At 38.3% G+C, this 20,282-nt stretch overlaps 1 protein-coding gene across 1 annotated transcript in view; it reads left to right on the forward strand.

The window, feature by feature from the left end:
* Positions 1-20,282, forward strand: part of NOP14 (NOP14 nucleolar protein) — a 51,276-nt gene that overhangs the window by 26,897 nt on the left and 4,097 nt on the right. The window contains exons 6-15 of the mRNA XM_074275004.1: positions 1,023-1,145; positions 2,034-2,165; positions 3,601-3,898; positions 5,921-6,051; positions 8,087-8,172; positions 8,723-8,858; positions 11,012-11,113; positions 11,769-11,922; positions 16,543-16,702; positions 18,722-18,869. Coding sequence (XP_074131105.1) covers positions 1,023-1,145; positions 2,034-2,165; positions 3,601-3,898; positions 5,921-6,051; positions 8,087-8,172; positions 8,723-8,858; positions 11,012-11,113; positions 11,769-11,922; positions 16,543-16,702; positions 18,722-18,869 — 1,470 coding nt within the window. The remainder of the gene's footprint in view (positions 1-1,022; positions 1,146-2,033; positions 2,166-3,600; positions 3,899-5,920; positions 6,052-8,086; positions 8,173-8,722; positions 8,859-11,011; positions 11,114-11,768; positions 11,923-16,542; positions 16,703-18,721; positions 18,870-20,282) is intronic.

The raw sequence follows: 20,282 nt of genomic DNA on the forward strand, positions 1-20,282 counted from the left end.
TACAAAGAGCCATGTAAGAACTGAGGATGAAAGCTGAATTCCTAGCTTGAGGGAACAGGAAAGAATTCTTGGGAGAAGGTGACATTTGAATTGGGCCTTGAAGAATTATGAGATTTCAGTAGGCTGAGGTGGGGACAGAGAGAGGAAGCCATTTCATGCCATGGCAGAAGCAAAGACCCTAAGGTGAGAAAGAGTCCTGAAAGTGGGAAAGGAAATAGTATGAAACAAGATGGGGATGGGACCACAGCATTTGGATGTAGTTCCTTTTGACTTTAATTATTTGTCCTGGGTTCTAAATTGTCCATTTATAAAAATTAAATTATTGATATCTTGCCAGTGTGAGGGGAATCTAAATTATTTCAATGCTTACACACCTCTCATCTAGGTATATTTTGCCATGTTCCAAAATAACGTAGAAGTTTCAGTTAGCATATTTTTTTCCCTAATAGTAGCCTTTCCTTTCTACAAGACAAAAAAAGTCTTTCTCAAATACATTTATTTTTATTTTTATTTTTTTTATCCAGTTGATTCCTAAATACTTTTACCACTCTTCGGTTAAAATACTCTTAGAAAACAGCTCTCATTTATCTGACCAGGCTTTGATTTCACCCAATTCTTCATAATTCTTTCTCAGCAAATGAGGTGTTTTGAGCCAGTCCTATCATTCCTGACATTTTTAACAAGCTTTCCATACATTAGACATATAACAGTACAAAAGGTATCTCCTAATCCTAGAAAAATTCTTTTTTTACTGATTTATTGCGCAAATGTTTTTATTTTTTGAGTGAACTCTATTTTTGCTAATCCACATGTATTGAGAGGAATTCCTAGTCTTTCAAGGCCTTTTTTATTGATTTCTTTAAGTATTATTATGATAGTTTTTCTTTTGGCAGAAGAGAGTTGTATGTGGGTTGGCTGGTTCCAGACCTAGTCCCAGTTATTGCTAACTGTGGCCAGACAGCTGTTGGCAGAGGACTCTGAAGATAAAGGGCTTCTAACTGAAAAGGCTTGTTTTCCTTTAGCCTGATGCATATGACATAATGGTCCGGGAGCTTGGGTTTGAAATGAAGGCGCAACCCTCGGACAGGATGAAGACTGAGGAGGAGTTGGCCAAAGAGGAGCAAGCACGACTCAAAAAGCTAGAGGTACCCCAAACCAAATTGATTCTTTTTCCTCTTCATTGTGGCCTTGGAACTAATGGTACTGGTCTTCTTGAATCAAAAGAGGCTGAATATGTGATTAAAGTGTTTATCTTGTAAACCTGTTTTCATTTCTCTTTTATATCCAAAGAAGGTTTTTAAAGAAAAGAGAAGAGTGAAAATTCAGCCTTCAGATGTTGTCTGTTATCTAGTAATTTTATCTTGACCCAAAACTAGATTTAAGTAGTATTAATTTGCATGCGATAATTCGATATACATTGTATCATATTAATAGTATCATGTAGTAAACTTAGAAGAGATAATTTTTTATTTCATGCACCTACCCAGCGTTAGTAGTAGAATTTCTCTGTGACCTGTGTGTGTGTACATACATGTATAGGTGTGTGTACATGCAAGAATATATGTATATATCTCCGGTAAGAAATTGATTTTTTTGAGAAGAGTACAAGAAGGAATATTAGGAGAGCGGGAAGGTTTGTGACTATTAAAACGTTTCTGCTGTGACTAAAGACATAAAGCCTCAACTACAGAGAAAATTATACTTTCTTTGGTAAACAGGATATGCTTTTAAATCTTCCAAATAAGACTTGTATTTTATTTGTTAGTTTTGTTGAAGAAACCTAAATAGGAAACATTCAGAGTCTGACATGAATCCATAGACCAAGGAAATTCATATTGAGGAGGACACAATTGTGATTACTCCAGTGTCTTTTATGCCCTAGTGTGTAGTCACCCCAGAACATAGCAAAACATTTAAAATCATTAATACAGCAATTTTAGTGTTGACAAGGTACCCGAGTTTTTGTGACTTGTTTTGCCTGCCATCATAGAAATGTTTTTATTAATCTTTTTTTTTGTTGTTCTTTGGGACAGGCTGATAGACTTCGCCGGATGCTTGGGAAGGAAGATGATGAAAATATTAAGAAACCAAAGCACATGTCGGCAGATGATTTAAATGATGGCTTCATTCTAAATAAAGATGATCGGCGTTTACTTTCTTATAAAGTAAGAGATTTGGGTTTTTAATATTCTGAGTTGTTTAGAAATGATTTTTTTCAGTTGTGTCATTCACTAGTGAACTCATCTTAGTGGTGTATTTTTTGAAGGGAGCGCTTCATTTTATTTTTGTTTTAATGGCAGATTCTGCATAGTACTATGTTTAGATATTTACTAATATAATCAAATGTGAAAAGATTATTGAGAAGATGATAATAACCCTGTGTACTTTACCTCCCTAGAGAAGGTTCACAAAATCAGTGAAATCAGCATTTTTTGCTGTTCCTTATCATAGGTGAATGGTTTATTTATAAATCTGTTTTAATATAGTAGTACTCATAGTTTAGGTAGTTAGTATGGCTAGAGTTTTAAATATCTGGTAATGTAAAGTTAAATAGCTATAATACACTTCATCAATAATTGTCTAATCCCCTCAAGCACTTGAGTTTAAAAAAAAAAATTCCTTCCTATTCTAACACTTGCCACAATTTTGAAATGTGTTCCCTTTGTTAAAATAGCCAGGAAGGGGTCTTAGAACCATATAATTTTAGTATTAGGAGCAATGTTTAAGATCATGAATGCCTGCTTTTTCCTGAAGCATGAGTCCCCTATACAAAATACCTAACAAATAATTGTGTCAGAGATGAATGTTCTTATCCATCTAGTTTGATTTTTTTTTTTTTTTTAAGCCCCATCTGTTAAAAGCAAGTTCTCCCTTCTGAAATCTACCCTCTTGAGTTCTATCTACTCCTTGGTCTTAGTTCTCCCCTCAGAAGCAAAGTAGGTTAAGTTTCATCATCTTCCATATGATGACCCTTAAAATATTTTAAAAGAGGGATCATATCCCCCCCTAAAGCCTTTCTCCCCAGTCCCAACATTCCCAATCCCAACACCTTCAACCAGTTCTTCCAGAATATTTCTAGATTCCCTTTCATCCTGATCACTGGGCTCTTGTCACATGGCTGTTTATCAGCATTCTTTGGGAAGTGGGGCAGCCAGAACTGAACCCCATATTCCACATGAGGGTCGGCTGGGGCAGATACTGCGAGCTCCCTCCTGGACACCATGCCCCATTGCTGTGGCCTCAGTGCTATTGGTACAGAGCTGGCTCTCAGCCCCTTCCCTCTACCTCATGTCCACACCTCCCTTGACTCCCACACATAGGAGGGCACGAAAATGGTGAGTGCTAGGGGCAAGGTAGGAAGGGCCAGGTTATCAGAGGTCGTTGTGGCTACACCAGGCTTTTATATTGGCTCCTGGGGGCCACGAGGGAGGATCTGAGAATGCAGCTTAGCTGTTGGCAGTGGGTGCCAAGGAGGCAGAGACCTACTTTAATTGTGCCCTGTTGAGGTGACACTATCCTCATATGTTAATCTTTGCTCTTTTATCGTTTAATTCTTGTGTCTACAGGAATAATTGACTTTTTTTTTCCTCCTATTATAAGGATGGGAAGATGAATCAAGAACTAGATGATCCTAATGAGGAGGAGCAAGCCCAAGAAGGCAATGAAGAAGGCAGTGAAAGGGAGGAGGATGAAGAGCCAGAGACAGAGGATTCACAAGAAAGTGATGCCCCAGATAGTCATTCCGACCTTGAATCTGATGGGGACAGTGAGCAAGAAGAGATTGTGCATGAGAATAGAAAGAAAAAACTAGTTCAGGCACCTGAGAAAAATACAAATGATGCAAACCAAAAAGCAATGTTCGAAGCTGCCCGATCTGAACTCCCATATACGTTTACTGGTAGGCAAACACCTGAATTTTTTTTTTTTTTTTTTTTTTTTTTATCTCAAATGACGCAGAAAAGGCTCTCATATCAGTAGTTCTCTGCACATGACTTTATATATTTGGAAAGGAAAAAAAGTCAAATCACATGCTTTTACTTTAGTTTTGTGTCCTTATGTCAGTATCCTTGTACTCCTTTTAGGAGACTTCAGCTGGAGTAGCATTTACTCACTTAATCAACCCTGTTATATTGGTGAACAGAGTGCCCACTAGGTGAGAACATGAAGTATTTTGTACCATTGTAGAGGCTTTGTGTTTTCACTCTTTCGGCTATTGGGGGGTAGTTAGTAATAGAGAAATCCTGAAAATGAAGTTGGTTTCTTGCATGACTGTAGGGTACTGCCAGTAGGCCAGTGCAAATCTGCCTCTTCTTGTGGAAGAGCTTCCGAGAACATTTCCTAGTTAATGTTAAGTAGAAACGTTTTTGTCATGTGGGGAAGATGTTTGTTAGTAAAGAGATTGGTCCAAGCCAACCACCATTTAATCTCAGTTCAGAGCCTTGGGAAAAAGATCCTCTTTGATGAGTTTTTCTGGAGAAAAGATTTCTCTTTTTGGGCCTCGGCTGTAAATGCCAGATTATTTGTGTAGATAAAATGCCTCTTGGGAGGTACATGACTCAGTCGTTCTGTGTCTTCCCTCCTTGTCTCTGCCTACAGAACTCCCTGGTGATGTCACCTAGATGATCTTGTGCTCATGCAGACTGTGCTCTGGCCCACGGGGAGATTCTGTCTCCGCTCAGGCTGTCTGTCCTTCTCTGCCTCTGCGTGGCGGCTCACCTATAATAAATAGCATCTATTGTGGTTCAGGGATGGAAAACAGGAATCAGTGAAATGTAAGAAGCCAGTGTTGAGAGAAATATCATGTAGAGGAGACTTGAAGAAAATCTCTTGGGAAGGTTTTCAGAGAGAGCCAACATGGCATGGCGGATGGCTGGAGAGCCTGCCTCCTGGCCAGGAAGGCCTGCTTTTACCTCCCACAGAGAGTGGGGAGCAGCTCCCAGGCTGCACTGGTGAGCGGGGATTGCTTGTGGGCAGATGCACTCACACTGTAGGTCCTAACCAAAACATTTTTAGAAGTTAAGGATGTTTACAAAGCCTTTTTCGTGGCCCTTTGCTCTTCTTTTACAGCTGCCATCATTCAGAAACTTGTCATGCCTCTCTGTTCCTTGTTGAGTGAAACCCAAATTCCTCATTCTGGCATTTGGCCCCATTCCTGTAGATTAGACTGATCTTCTGAGTCACTATTGGGGTTCAGGGTACAATAGGGGGATAGTGTAATGGGAAGAGAACTGAATTGAGCCTCATTGGACAACTTGCTTCTGAATCCGTTTGCTCTTTACCACCTTTGTGTATCAGATGTCTTCTGTTTTCTCACCTGTAAAATCAAGAAGTTGAATGAGACAATCTCCAAAGTTCCTTTTATTTCTTAGTACCATGATCCTCTGAAATTTAGTTTAGCCTCATCTTTAAACTTTTAAGATGATTCTCCATGAAAAATTATTTGGGATCTTTCCTTTAATGAAATTCTGGGGAATCATTCCTTTAATGAGTATTTTGAGCCTTTAAAATTCAATGTGAAATTAAAATAAGCTTTGAGATTTCCTCAGTATAAACAAGTGGCAAACATTAAATATATTTATCCTTTTTTTATTTTGGATCTGCCAAAGGAAGTAACTTCTTAGGATCACAAATCTGGAGCTAAAAGGGGCCTTCGATATTAAGTCCAACCCTTCATTTTATAAATGAGGAGACCAAGTCCTGTCATATATACAGGAAAAGAATCAGAAGCCATATTTGAAAAACAAAGTTTCTTAATTCCAGAACCAACATGCTTTCTTTCCACTGTTCTATACTGTTTTTAAAGGAAATTCAACTTCCACTGTATTGCGCATGATGATGATTCTTTTCTCAGAAACAAAGTGTTCTCATTTGCTTTTAGGATATATTGTTTATGAAACATTTTTGGTTATTTTTGTCATAGCTCCTGATTCTTATGAGGAACTTAAGTCTTTACTCTCAGGAAAATCAACAGAACAACAGCTTGTGGTGATCGAGAGGATTCAGAAATGCAACCATCCAAGTCTTGCTGTGGGAAACAAAGCAAAATTAGAAGTACGTCTACATGTTTGGGATTGGAGGACTCTGAAGGGCTGTGTTACTATCTTAAGTCTTTGTTGATCTAACCAGCCAGGAAACTTCAAGAGTTTCACTCAGAATTAACCCAGAGTGATCCACAGCAGTGGTTAAATCCTGGTTCTCTGACTTGGTAGCCTTCGTGACCTTGGGTAGGTCACTTAAGTTCCCCTTTTTACTAAGTGATGTGATGACCTTTGAATTCTATGGACTGGATGCTTCACAGATTGAACTTATGACTGTTCCTCATTATTGTCCCTTTGAGTCACTTTGACTGTGCTGGAATTGGGTTCAGTTATCAACTCTAGTTCTTGGGCAGATTGCTCAACCTCTTAGCCTTGGATTTTCTTATAAAATGAAGATAATCATAGCTGTCTTCCTTACCCAGGAGGGTTGTTGTAAGACTCAAGTTATCACACTGTTGATATTAACTCATCGTGTAAATGTCTACTGTTGCATTCTTACTAAATCAGTGGGTGCTCTCTTCTACCAGTGCCAAATGTGCACTTGGTGCATGCTGGTACGGAGCTAAAAGCTGCAAACCCCACACGAACCCCAGCCAGAGACAGGATGGGGTCAGAGGCAGTAGACAGACACAGACAAAGGGGTGATGGCTCAGAAGAAGGAAGAGCTGGGAGGAAGGAAGGCGAGGCAGCCTGGAGATAGTGCATTAGAGAGACAGAAGCAGGCCAGCATTTTTTTATCCCAAACTTTTCACATTGGTTTTGTCATATTTTCAGTGATCTAGACTATGAATTTTAGGATAGGCTGCATCATAGTTATATCCATCTTTTAGAGCCCAGCTTCTTAAATTATGGGGTGTAATCCTACATGGGGTCTTGTAACTGCATGTGAGAGTCCCAAAATTAGTAGAGTAAGTGTTCAATATGTATATCTGTTTTATATACCTATATACCCAGGGTCACATAAAAGTTTCTCAAACAAAAAGATTAAGAGACCACCCTGCTCTAGAGAAGGAAATTGAAGACAATATCTTGCCCAGTCTTAAAAAGCTAATTCCCAGATTAAAATACATGTCATAAAAGATGACAAAAAATTTTCAGTGTAGTAATTAGAAACATCCAAGGAAAAAATTTCCTCCAGCAGCAAAATCCTAAAGCAGCCAGTTAGGACTTATGGGCAATTCTCCCTCAGTCTCCTCCTGCAGATTCCTGTAGCACTTAGTTTGTACTACAAAATTTAACACTTGGGCATACTGTCTTGCATTATTCAAAACTGTTTTATTTGTGTTGATTTTATTTTTCTTAGATTGTTTATGAAAGCCAGAGCTTTTATCTAATGTTCATTCTTTATATCTGTTCAATCTCTATATCTTGCCTGCCAGGAACTAACCTAGGTGCTTGATAAACCCTTGGTGACAATTTTGCTGTCCAAGGTTTGCTTTCAGTTCAGTCCATTGGGTCGGCAAAAGGGGTGGATTCAGTCCAAGCTGTGGAAAGTGTCCCAGGCAAGCACCAGGCTCCCAAAGCTGGTCCCATGCTACCAGTTAACTCTGCCACCTTGAGCCCTTCCCCATCAGGCCTCCTCTGTAAGCTGTAAAATGAGGCAGTTAGACTAAATGATGTCTAGCTCTGGTAACTTGGATGATGATGAGGGAAGAGTAAGAGAAAGGAGAGAGAGCAGCAGAGGTGAAAGGAGGAGGAAGAGAAGGTGGTGTGATAGGTGACAGACAGTCTGCCTTTCCTTCCCAGTCCTTTTATTACACTTTTTTTTCCTGCTTGCAGCTACTCTTACATTCCAGTGACTATGACCAGGAGTGAGGAAACTTGAGGTGTGTGACAGTGATTGTCAGTTTCTCTTTTGATTTTTTTTCCCTTAAATATGTTATTAGTTTAATCAGTGGATCTTGAAATTGCAAAGAACCCATTCCTTTGCCTTCCCAGTCCAAATTTTTTAAGTAGAAGCCCTAGGTACTGATAATATTTAAATTGGATAAGAATTTTTCCCTTTTAATACTACTCAATATATCATTTTCTTTTTGATGTTCTTTCAGAAACTATTTGGCTTTCTCCTGGAGTACATTGGGGATTTGGCTACTAAGACCCCACCAGATCTAAAAACTATTGACAAGTTAATTGTGTAAGTAAAACATGGTACTTCGTTGATTCAGATAGATTCTGAGAATCTTTGTCATCTTTAGAATCATCAAAAATGCATCCAGGATATTGTAAAAGAAGGAGGGTTTTGTGTGGACATATATGTAACAGGTTATCTCTGCCCCTTCAAGATTCAGAATATGCAGGAATAAGAAAGGAACCTAGGGAACATCTGATCTAGCGCTTTTATTTTACAGAGGAAGAAGCCACAGCCCAGAAAAGGAAAATAATTGGCCCATAAGACCTGTAGTAAGATTAGTGGACAGAGAACATAGAATATAGATTTACTAGGAAAACTATGGACTGGATCATCCAGAAACCTAGCTAACTATGAACAAAGTGATTTTGGCTAAGACCGCGCAGTTCTAACTATTAACAAGAGTTTCCTGTTGAATTCAATCAGTCAGAATTAGCAGGTACTCTACATTAGTGTCCTAACAAGGTGATTTTTTTTTGTGGGGAGGGGTGGTTCTCTCTCTGTTGGTTTTACTATCTGGAGTAGTTGAACAATGACTTGTGTTTTTGGTTAACAGGCAGTTGTACAATCTTTGCCAGATGTTTCCTGAATTTGCAAGCAGTTCTGTTAAATTTGTCCTCAGAGACGTTGTACATGAGATGGAAGAAATGATTGAAATCAAAGGCCGTGCATCATTTCCGGGATTAGATGTGGTAAGTGACATGTTCTGTGGAGTAAAAATTGGTTATTTTTCCCATAATGTACAACAACTTAGACATTGAGTTCTATTTTTCATTTCACAAAAATGTTAATTATTAGAATACAATATAACTTGTATAATCCCCGGGGCTTCATGAATATGAAAAATGGAGTACGGTAAAATCTGAGAGAATTTTTCATGTGTAAACAATTAACTAATGTATTTTTAATTAAAAAAGAGCCTCAAATTGATAGAAAATCAACAATTTTGATGCCAAGTAGAATTTAAAACAACTCATTATGATAATGATCACTTCTATAGCACCATCAGGGAGTTCACAACAAATACAAGATCTTGACCAAAATAAAGGTTTGCCAAGGGCTTTCCCCCAGCAGCTTTGCGACCACTGCATCTACAGGCTATTCTCCAATTCATCATAATTTAGGGTGTACTCCACCCTGATAGGGCATCATAGTAGGATATAATTAGGAAGATAAGTTAGACAGTGTGTACAAATATCTTCATTTTACTGAGCAAGTGCTTCCATAATTGCTGGGGAATAAGAGCAAGAGACAATCCTAAGGTGCCACAGGTGTGAATGGAGGTGGTTTTATTCCTTTTAGAAGTCTGAGCTTATTTATCAGGTACTGTAAGTATCTGGCTTATTCATCACAAGCCCTTGAAGATGCTATCAGTGCTCATAATAAATCAGTTACTTAGGATAAATTGTTAGCCCTAGCTTTTGCTAAAAGGTGATCAATAAGAATTGCAACCTCAATACTAAGTAAAGTTAGAAGTTATCCTACTTACCAGAGAGATAAGGATACCAAAAAATGTCTTAGAAGAAAAGGAAGGGAATAGAAGTATCCTTCTCCAGATCCAGCCTCTTAGGTAGAGAGAATTAAAGAAGTGGATTCCTCTTGGGTGGTTACCCAACTATGCAGTCCTATCTGCATCCTCCCTAAAATGTGACTATCCAGCTGGCCCTAAATTCTTCCAGGGCAGGGAGGACCCCCACACCCTTGTTAAGTTTTTATATACCTTGAGCCAAAATCAGTTTCCCTACACTGTTATCTTTTGATCCTAGTGCTGTTCTTTTAGACTAAACAGAACAAGTCTAAATTTTGATTATTCAAGAGTACCTTTTGACCGTTCTTGTAACTCTGTAATATAATATACAAGTTTGGAATTTTAGAAAATGCAGTCTGTAGCCCATGTCGAAGTCATTGTAAGGGATAAAAAAGAAGAGGTGCCTCGTAGTCTGCAAGAGGTTTCAGATGTGGGGGCGGCAGCATCTGTCAGCAAAGACATGCCATCCTGGCCCCAGGTTGTTGCTGCTCTTATCAGACTTGTATTCTCTGCAGTATAAAGCAGGAAAAAGAGGCTTCTTTTTCCTTTGAATGTCACTGGTATCTCTAACAATGCTAATGCTATATTGTCAGCTAACGTGGGGAAAGGGAAAGAAATTTGGAACACAAAATCTTACAAAAATTGCTATTGAAAACCCACCTTTACATATAATTGAAAAAATAATATACTATTTAAAAAAAAAAAACAAAAAAAAAACACAATGATAATGATAGATAGACTGTCCCTAATAAAGACAAAAAGAATTTATAACAGTTGATCATCAGCTCTGCCACAACTTAACAGATTTTTATAGTCCTTTCTTTTCAACAGCTCTGTTAGAAGAAAGCAGAAGTTTTATTTGGCCCCATTTTAAGGAGGAGAAAACTAAATCTCAGGATGTTGTTTCCAAACTGGATAGTCCATTTAATACAATTTAATTAACTAATTAGCTTTAGCGTTTCTAATTTCATAACCCCACCCCACACATAGGAATTAACAATTTCTTTGGCTATGAATCTTCCTGATTATTTAAAATAATTGGCCATTTGGAAGGGCCAGTAGAGGGGTGGGATAAAGACAAAGGAATGCTTACTGATTGGACCCCTGCATTTTTTCTGAAGAGTTAACAAGAAGTAGTGTATCTAAATTTATTATAAAATCTTTGGAGAAATTCATATTAGATCCATGGATGTATTTAGTCAGTTTTATGTCAGTTTTTTCTATGTCTTTAAAATCAATCTATCTAATTCTGAGGTCTTTTTAAAAACTGTATTCTGCCACTTCCCTAATCTTTTGTTAATAATAAAACTTTTTCAGCTCATTTATTTGAAAATTACTGGAATATTATTTCCGACTTCTGACTTCTGGCATCCAGTAGTAACACCTGCACTGGTGTGTATGAGTCAAATCCTTACTAAGGTATGTCATGAAATGTTTAATTTTCACTTTACCATATATCATTTTTAAAAAGTATACCCCAAAGTAGTAAAATACCATATTTCATTTTCTAATAAATGAGGTTTTACTGCCCAGTCCTTATTATAATCAGTTGTTAAGAATCCTACCTGCTAGTATGGGCAGTCACCCGTAAGAGAAGATAGCCTTTGAAAATCTGAAGACCACAGCCATTTATTAGGTGATGTAGCTGACATCAGGATAATAAATACTTGTAGGCTCAGTCCTTGATGTTCTGTTTTCCAGACAGCCCTGTGATGCAAGTTGGAAAAACTAAAATTAACAATTAGAGATTAAAGGCCAGGGCAAAGGCTGATCTTCAAAAAAGGTCATTATAAGTTGATAATGACTAGGTTATCTTGTTTTGTTTTGCTTCCCTCTGTTGGCTTCAGTAGCTAAAACAAGATATATTTTTCATTGCAAACTGAAGTACCTTATTGGCCCATTTAACATATTAACTATGTAGTAAGGATCTGCTGTTGTAAACTTTGCCTGAAATTTTAAAAAAGTAGTTCATAAATGACCTATACATTGACTTTAGAAATCGATCAAGCCTGTTACTAACAATTTCTAGAGATAAGATAATGACTCAGTCCTTTTTAATATACTCTTTTATTAGTGCCCTGTCACATCACTCCAAGATGTTGTTAAAGGACTGTTTGTGTGCTGCTTATTCCTGGAATATGTATCCTTGTCCCAGAGGTTTGTACCTGAACTTATTAACTTCCTTGCTGGGGTGCTTCACATAGCAATTCCCAACAAAAATACTCCAGGTGAGTTTCCTTGAGGCAATGAGTAAAATTCTGTCTCCTCTTAATTAGTTAAAATTAGTTTAAAACGAATGTTATTATTTTGTAATGTCTATGTTGGCATTTTAATTTTGTTTTCTAAAGTATACTTTGAATTGATACAATTTCCAATATAGTTATCACAAAGGAACTCTTAGTTTTTTCCTGTGTCAGCATAGTAGGCTACCATTTTCCAAATAACGCTTGGGTCCATTCCCCAATTTTCGTTTTCACATTTAATCATTTGCTTTGGAAAGAATACTAGGTTTGAAGTTGAACAACATGGGTTTGTTTCTGGCTTTACCTGGCTATGTGATTTAGGGCATGTCTCTTTTTACCCTGGCCTCAGTTATTTCATCTATAAAATAATGAGATTAGACTAGCGAAACTAAATTTAAAAATTTTTTTTTTTTTTTTTTTTTTTTCCTTTTTCTGAGGCTGGGGTTAAGTGACTTGCCCAGGGTCACACAGCTAGGAAGTGTTAAGTGTCTGAGATCAGATTTGAACTCGGGTCCTCCTGAATTCAGGGCTGGTACTCTATCCACTGCACCACCTAGCTGCCCCAAAAAATTTTTTAAGAGCTAAAAAGTTTTTTAAAAATAACTTGTATTTATTTTTACAAGCATTTATTCTCTCCTGTTATTGTCACTGTCTAAAAATATATGTCTCGTTTTTCATTTTAAGTCCTTCTCTTCTCTGAAAGGTGTTTGGATGGCATGTCATAGTTTAAAATTTCTAATTGGTTATTACATAGACCAGACTTCTAAAATCTTTTAGAATTGTTTTTCTTTTTAATGTCTTTATTAAAAAAACAAAAACAAAAAAACTTCTGTTCACTTTATTTAAGTTCATAGAATTCTCCTTGGTTTCCTCTGAAATTATATATTTTATCATTTCATAATAACACAATAATGCTGTTCTTTAGTATATATTTAGCTGTTTCTTGGAAGGTAGAGCGCCACCCTAAGTTTCCAGTTTTTTTGTCACCATAAAAAGTTGCTAATAAAAATATGCTTATTTTTGTCAGTCATTTTACTTTCTTTGATCTCTTTGGGGTATAGACATAGTCATGGTTTAGCCAGGTCAAAGAATATGAACAGTTTGTAATTGTTGGAGCATATTCCAAGACTGGACCAGTTAACAGCTCAACAACAAGGGCACGAAGGGGCCACAGCCTGACCAATATTGGCCATCTTTGATGGGTGTGGGATTGAACCTCAGGATTGTTTTCAATTTGCTACCTAACTAAAAATGAGCAGCAGTTCTCAAATGAAGAAATCCAAGCTATCAATAACCTTGTGAAAAACATTCCAGGTTTCTAATAATTGGAGAAATGCAAATTAAAGCATTTCTCATGAGTCAGGAAGACCCTGGTTTCAGACATTAGCTATGTGAGCCTGGGCAAGTCATTTAACCTCTGCCTCAGGTTCTTTTTTGTTTTCCAAATCAAAGGGAAAAGTTTATTATTAATTGTTGGTGAGGTTTTTTTATTTTTACTTTTATTTTTTATTAATTTTATAATTATACATTTTTTTTGACAGTATATATGCATGAGTAATTTTTTTATAACATTATCCCTTGTATTCATTTTTCCAGATTTTCCCCTCCCTCCCCTAGATGACAGGCAATCCCATATATTTTACATGTGTTACAGTATAACCTAGGCACAATATATGTGTGCAAATCCAATTTTTTTGTTGCACGTTAAGTATTGGATTCTGAAGGTATAAGTAACCTGGGTAGATAGACAGTAGTGCTAATATTTTACATTCAATTCCCAGTGTTCCTTCTCTGGGTGTAGTTGTTTCTGTCCATCATTGATCAGCAGGAAGTGAGTTGGATTTTCTTTATGTTGAAGATATCCACTTCCATCAGAATACATCTTCATATAGTATTGTTGTTGAAATGTATAGTGATCTTCTGGTTCTGCTCATTTCACTCAGCATCAGTTCATCCAAGTCTCTCCAAGCCTTTCTGAATTCATCCTGCTGGTCATTTCTTACAGAGCAATAATATTCCATAATCATCATATATCATAATTTACCCAGTCATTCTCCAATTGATGGACATCCATTCATCTTCCAGTTTCTAGCCACTACGAAAAGAGCTGCCACAAACATTTTGGCACACACAGGTCCCTTTCCCCTCTTTAGTATTTCTTTGGGATATAAGCTCAGTAGTAGCACTGCTGGATTGAAGGGTATGCACAGTTTGATAACTTTTGGGGCATAATGCCAGATTGCTCTCCAGAATGGCTGGATTCTTTCACAACTGGTGGGTTTTTTTAAAAATAGCAATAACTTTTTATTTTTCAAAATACATGCAAAGATAGTTTTTAGCATTTATCATACTGCACAAGAAAAATCAGGTCAAAAAGGAAGAAAAAATGAGAAGAAAAAAAAAAAAACAAACAAGCAAACGAAAAAGGCAAAAATACTATGTAGTGACCCACGTTCATTTCCCACAGTATAGATGGCTCTCTTCATCACTGAACAATTGGAACTAGTTTGAATCATCTCATTGTTGAAGAGAGCCACGTCCATCAGAATCATCATCATATGATCTTGTTGTTGCCATGTATAATGATCTCCTGGTTCTACTCATTTCACTCAGCATCAGTTCATCTAAGTCTTCCAGACTTCTCTGAAATCCTCCTGCTGGTCGTTTCTTACAGAAAATAATATTCCATTACATTCATATATCATAACTTATTCAGCCTGCCTGTCAGGGCCCTTCTCAGGTTGAATTGATGGGCATCCCTTCAATTTCCAGTTTCTGGCCACTACAAAAAGGGCTGCCACAAACATTCTTGCATATACAGGTCCCTTTCCCTCCTTTAAGATCTCTTTGGGATATAAGCCCAGTAGAAACACTGCTGGGGTCAAAGGGTATACACAGTTTGATAGCTCTTTGTTTTCCACAGTTTGTTCAACTTTAAATTGGTAATGGTGGTAGCACCTATTTTGCAGGGTTGTTGAGCGGATTACATGAAATAATATTTGAAAAGGAATTATTAGCACATTGCCTGTCACGTAGTGGGCGCAATGCTCATTTATTTCTGCATTTTTGTTCACTGGGGGCATGGCTTTTGGTTTTCTACATTTGAACTGATTCTGTAGATACAATATCTTGAAAATTAAAATTTTTAGACAAGCTTGCTTTTTTCTAGTTAAATATTCAGTTCACTGTTTAACTAGTTCAGAGAATTCCATTCTTGGGAAAGGTTTCTCACTGTCGGTTCTAAGGTTTCACTTCTCTGACATTCTTTCAACCTTAGCAATTCCATTTTAAATCTCATTTGATCTCTTCCAGCTACTGTTGTAAGTATTGCATTCAGAATATTCTTTATTTTTCCTTCTCAAGGCTCCACTTAGGCTTATGGAGTTGCTTTCTTCCTTGGGATTTACCTCTTGTGCCCCTCTCAGTCCAAGGAATTTACTCTTGGCTTGCTTGCCACCTCAGTGTCTAGATTGGGGCTGGAGCAGGGAGAGAAGGGACCTTGGGCTATCCTTAGATTAGGATTTATTTAACTTGGTCTGCTTCGGTGGTTCATTGCTAGGTTGCCTGAATGCCGAGTTGGCCTGGAGTTTCCTGGATGTCTCTGAGGCCTTTTTCTCCCGTTATTGTGGGAACTCCCAGGATGCCCCCACCCCAGCCTCTGTGCCAGGCCCCTCTAACAATGCCAGGAGGCTCGCCCTCGGGCTGTACTTTGCCTGAATCCCAGAGGCCCTTCTCTCTCTATTTTCATCAGGATTTAACTCTTGTCCCTGCCTCTCAGGACCCTTCTCAGATCTCCATGTTTGGGACCATGCTGTTCTGGGCTCTGAGAAGTGACCCTTCTCCAGACACTTTGGTGTTGTTCTATACTACACTTGCCACCTATCCTGGCTTGTCTACTTGTGGATTTTTGTAGAATTCCAGCTGTCTTCTGTATACCTCAGCTGGATTGGAGGGGTGTTCTCATTCTCCTAATTCTTTTTTTAATTGAAGCACTGAGGGTTTACAGGGAATTTGGGCACCTTTAGGTTCACCATTTCTCCTAATACTCTGTTTTTAGTACATTCCTCACAGAAACTTGGTGAAATAAGTGTTATTCTTATCTGTCTTAGAGATAAAGATGCAGTACTGAAATTCAGAGTTTCAGTCACACAGCTGGGAAGCATCTGCCTGGTTTTGGACCCACTGTCTTTATCAGATTGTTTGTCTTATAATTAGTTTCCTTATCTGTAGAAGAGTGTGATGGATGGACTCCTAAAATCCCTTCTAGCTCTTAATAGTGCAAACCATGTGGCCACTGCCAGGCTGTCTCTATTATCTCATATTACTTTGTTCTGTTTTATCTAGTGCCGAGGAAGGCAAAGGTCTTCTAGTTCTAGTAACAGGCCTTAATTGCGCTGTTCTTTCAGTCTTGTGGGTGCTCATGTGCCCGCAGTTCTCAGAAGCCTCCACCAGGTTTACTGCTTTTGTTTCACAGAGATGTCAACTTCCTTGAAAGTTATATTTCCTTGAAATTATTGTGGACCCTGTATTTAGGATTTAGGGTTTTGACTCTTTATATCCACTCGTGTTCACAGTTCTTCATGTCATTTTTTCCTTGATATGTAGGTTATACTCTGGTGCATCCTTTCAAACCACTAGGAAGAAATTCGGAACTGCTCCTTGTTTCCAGTAAGGATGATATGGACACGTGGCCCAAGAGAGGTCTCCCGCTCAGCAGAGTGAATACCTTAAAGGAAAGCAGTGAAACAGAAACCAATCACATCAGGTCTGTGCAACAGGGTCAGTGGGGAACTGGAAGACAAAAACTAACTGCCCAGCCAGGGCAGGGTTGTGAGCTGGAGGCTTGTCTTTGTTTTGCTTAAAATGTTGCAGGTGGTGGGCAGTACATTCCACTTTGTAAGCAGTCATTCTCATCATACTTTTTTAATAGCAATGCACTGGGGAACGTAGTTCCATTTCATTCAGTAAATATACATCAAACACTGACAGCTGGGCACTGTGCCAAGGCTGGGGGTACAGATGAGACAAAAAGGGCAGTCCTGCCCTCAGGGAGTTTTCAGACAATATGAAAAAAACTGAATAGCTTGGAGTGGAAACCAGGCCGACCCATTGATGGAGAAGGAGGGTAATTCATACATTGCTTTTCCCATTTTATAGATTAGGAAATTGAGACCCAGAGTAGTTGAGTGACTAGTCTGTGGTCATATAGCCTATGTGCATCTCCCCACCCCTGGGCTTTCTTTGGCAAGTTGGAGGCTTTGTCCTCCTTCCTGAGGCTCCTGTGCTGCTTTGGGATATCTGTCTCCTCCTCCGTCTGTTGTAGTGCAGACATTTACTTGACTTTAACTACTTGCATTATCTGGTACCTCAGCAACCAGCTGAGCAAATATTGACTTATCTGAAAGTGGATATGTGCCCATGGGACCTCAGTAGAGTGCTTCTTCAGGCCCACTGCCTTCAATGGCATCACTGAGTGTGGGAAAAGCTGGCAGATGTGTCAGCAGAGGCTGCTGGTGAGGCTGCTTTGATGAACCTTGTTGATTTTAGATAATTTGCCACAATGGCCCTACTACAAACACATACAGATAGGCGCTCTTTGGGGCTCCCTCTCACTTTGTGATGTTTGAAACCCTTCCAAAGCTTCTCAGGTAGTAATGCTTCTCCAAAAAAAAAAAAAAAAAATTAGAGATTTTCTTCCTAAGATACTTTGTTTAAGCCTGGAGCTTATCTCTCTGACTGGAAACAGAAACTAGTCTACATTTTTTCAGGTTAATTGTGTTTTCCCCATCTCTTTTTCTTCTTATTTGAAGGTCTATATAAAGTTTTCCAGATAGTGTCTATTTTTAACTCCTTGACACGTATGTCTCAGTATTGATTTAATCTGTTTTAATAGGGCAAGCTGCTGCTGATTCCATGCAAAAAGCATAGAAATTTTTTTTTCTTTTTTTAAAAACTAATTAATTAATTAATTGGTTGATTTTTACAAAAATTTTATGCATAGGTAATTTTCCAGCATTGACAATTGCAAAACCTTTTGTTTCAACTTTTCCCCTCCTTCCTCCCACCCCTTTCCCCAGATGGCAGGTTGACCAATACATGTTAAATATGTTAAAGTATAACTTAAATACAATATATGTATACATGTCCAAACAGTTGTTTTGTTGTACAAAAAAATCAGACTTTGAAATAGTGTACAATTAGCCTATGAAGGAAATCAAAAATAGAGGGATTGGAAATTCTATGTAGTGGTTCATAGTCATCTCTCAGAGTTCTTTCACTGGGTGTAGCTGGTTCAGTTCATTACTGCTCTGTTGGAACTGATTTGGTTCATCTCATTGTTGAAGATGGCCACGTCCATCAGAATTGATCATCATATAGTATCGTTGTTGAAGTATATGATGATCTTCTGGTTCTGCTCATTTCACTCAGCATCAGTTGATGTAAGTCTCTCTAAGCCTCTCTGTATTCATTCTGCTGGTCATTTCTTACAGAACAATAATATTCCATAACCTTCATATACCATAATTTACCCAACTATTTTTTAACTGATGGGCATCCACTCAGTTTCCAGTTTCTGGCCACTACAAAGAGGGCTGCCACAGACATTCTAGGCATAGAAATTTTCAAAGTGACTCACTGGAATTATCTGGACTTTCCTTAGTTATAGCAATAATTTTCAGAATCGTCATTAAAATTCATTTTTCATTGGGGCCACTGATTTCTCTGAGATGGTTAAACCAAGTTTGTCAGAATTGTTAAACTTGAATGTGTGATTCTTTTGCAGATTATCCTGTGTATCTGTGTGTTTAAATCTCATTAAACGGTGCTTAACTATGTACAGTACACTACCGTCCTTTCCTGAAATTATGAAACCCATCAGAATCCTCCTTACAGAGCATGTTCCAGAGTGTGGCTATCCCAGAGAGCTGCATGTGAGTACTATGCTGGGGTCAGGGAGTGGAAGGAGCTTAGGAAGTTCCTTCTTACAGAGGAGAAAACTGAGGGTCAAAGAAGATAAATGACCTGCCCAGATAGTATTAGAAGGAGGATTTGAACCTGGGTCATCTGCCTCAGAGATCCGACACTCTTCCTGCTATACTTGTGTTCCCTGAGAGCTTTAAGGACAACACTGGGTTTGGTCTGAGAAGCCAAGAGGAGATAAGTGGCTTTTTCAACCACAGAATCAGAGAATTTGAGTTTTGGAAGGGATCCCAGTAGCCATCCAGGATAACTCATACAATATAGCTTCTGGAATTCCATGGTGGGGTTTTTTTTTTTGTTTTTTTTTTTTAATATAATTTAACCACAAATGTCTACTCAAAGGTGTAAAAATGCAGAACGAGGTAGTAGTGAGGTTGACTTTATGTTTGGGAAAATCCTTTTTTTCATTGCTTATAGATTTTGCACAGATGACTTTAAATCATGAGAACAATTTCTAAAATTGCTTCTTTCTTGAAGAAGTTTTAAATGGTTAAAGAACTGCATTGGCAAGGTCATTTATTAAAGTTTTCTTGGCTCTTCCGGTGAAGGAGGCTTTTCTTGGTTTGTGACACTTAGACTTTGAGCAGTCCATACTTATGAATAGTGTTTAGCTGATTTATTCCCGTTTGGGACAGACAGGCAGTGCACACATGCATTAATGTTGGCCATCCGATTTCTCATTGGGTTCCCTATTAATATTTCTCCACCCTGCTCCCAGCCCCAGACTGGCTTCCTTCAATACCTGCTCTTGCAAAGCACTATTGCCTTGAAGAACATACAGAATTTAAATAAGATCTAATCCATGATCCCTGTCATTTGGGAGCTTAACAGTGTAACAGAAGGATCTGACCAGAGATTGTTAACAGAGTCTCAGGAGTATGTTTTAGGGACAGCTAAGTAGCCCAGTGGATAGAGCTCTGGCCCTGGAGTCAGAGCACCTGAGTTCAAACCCAGCTTCAGCCACTTGACTCTCCCTAGTTCTCTGGGCAAGTCACTTAATCCTTATTGCCTCCTTTTCCCTCCTCCCAATATATATTGAATGCAATCAAGAATTGCAAGATAGTTATTATTTTATTATTCTTCCAAATGGCTAGAACTCTAGTTCTGTTTTAGAAAATGCTTAGAAAGGTGATGATAGGTCAAGAGAGGAGGAGGGCCTTCTGGGAATAACGTAAAATGAAGGGTGTGATTGGGGAGGAGCAGAGGGCGGCATCTCTGAGCCCAGTGCCCACTATGTGGCACACACTTAATAAATGATGCTGAGCTGGCTGGACAGTCTAATAACAGTGAGCATCTGAGAGGCACTTTAAGGTTTGTCAGCATCTCGCTCCATTTGCTTGTCTGAAGGTGCTGTTTTTCCCCAT

Source organism: Sminthopsis crassicaudata, chromosome 6, assembly GCF_048593235.1.
Source record: "Sminthopsis crassicaudata isolate SCR6 chromosome 6, ASM4859323v1, whole genome shotgun sequence".
NCBI lineage: Eukaryota > Metazoa > Chordata > Mammalia > Dasyuromorphia > Dasyuridae > Sminthopsis > Sminthopsis crassicaudata.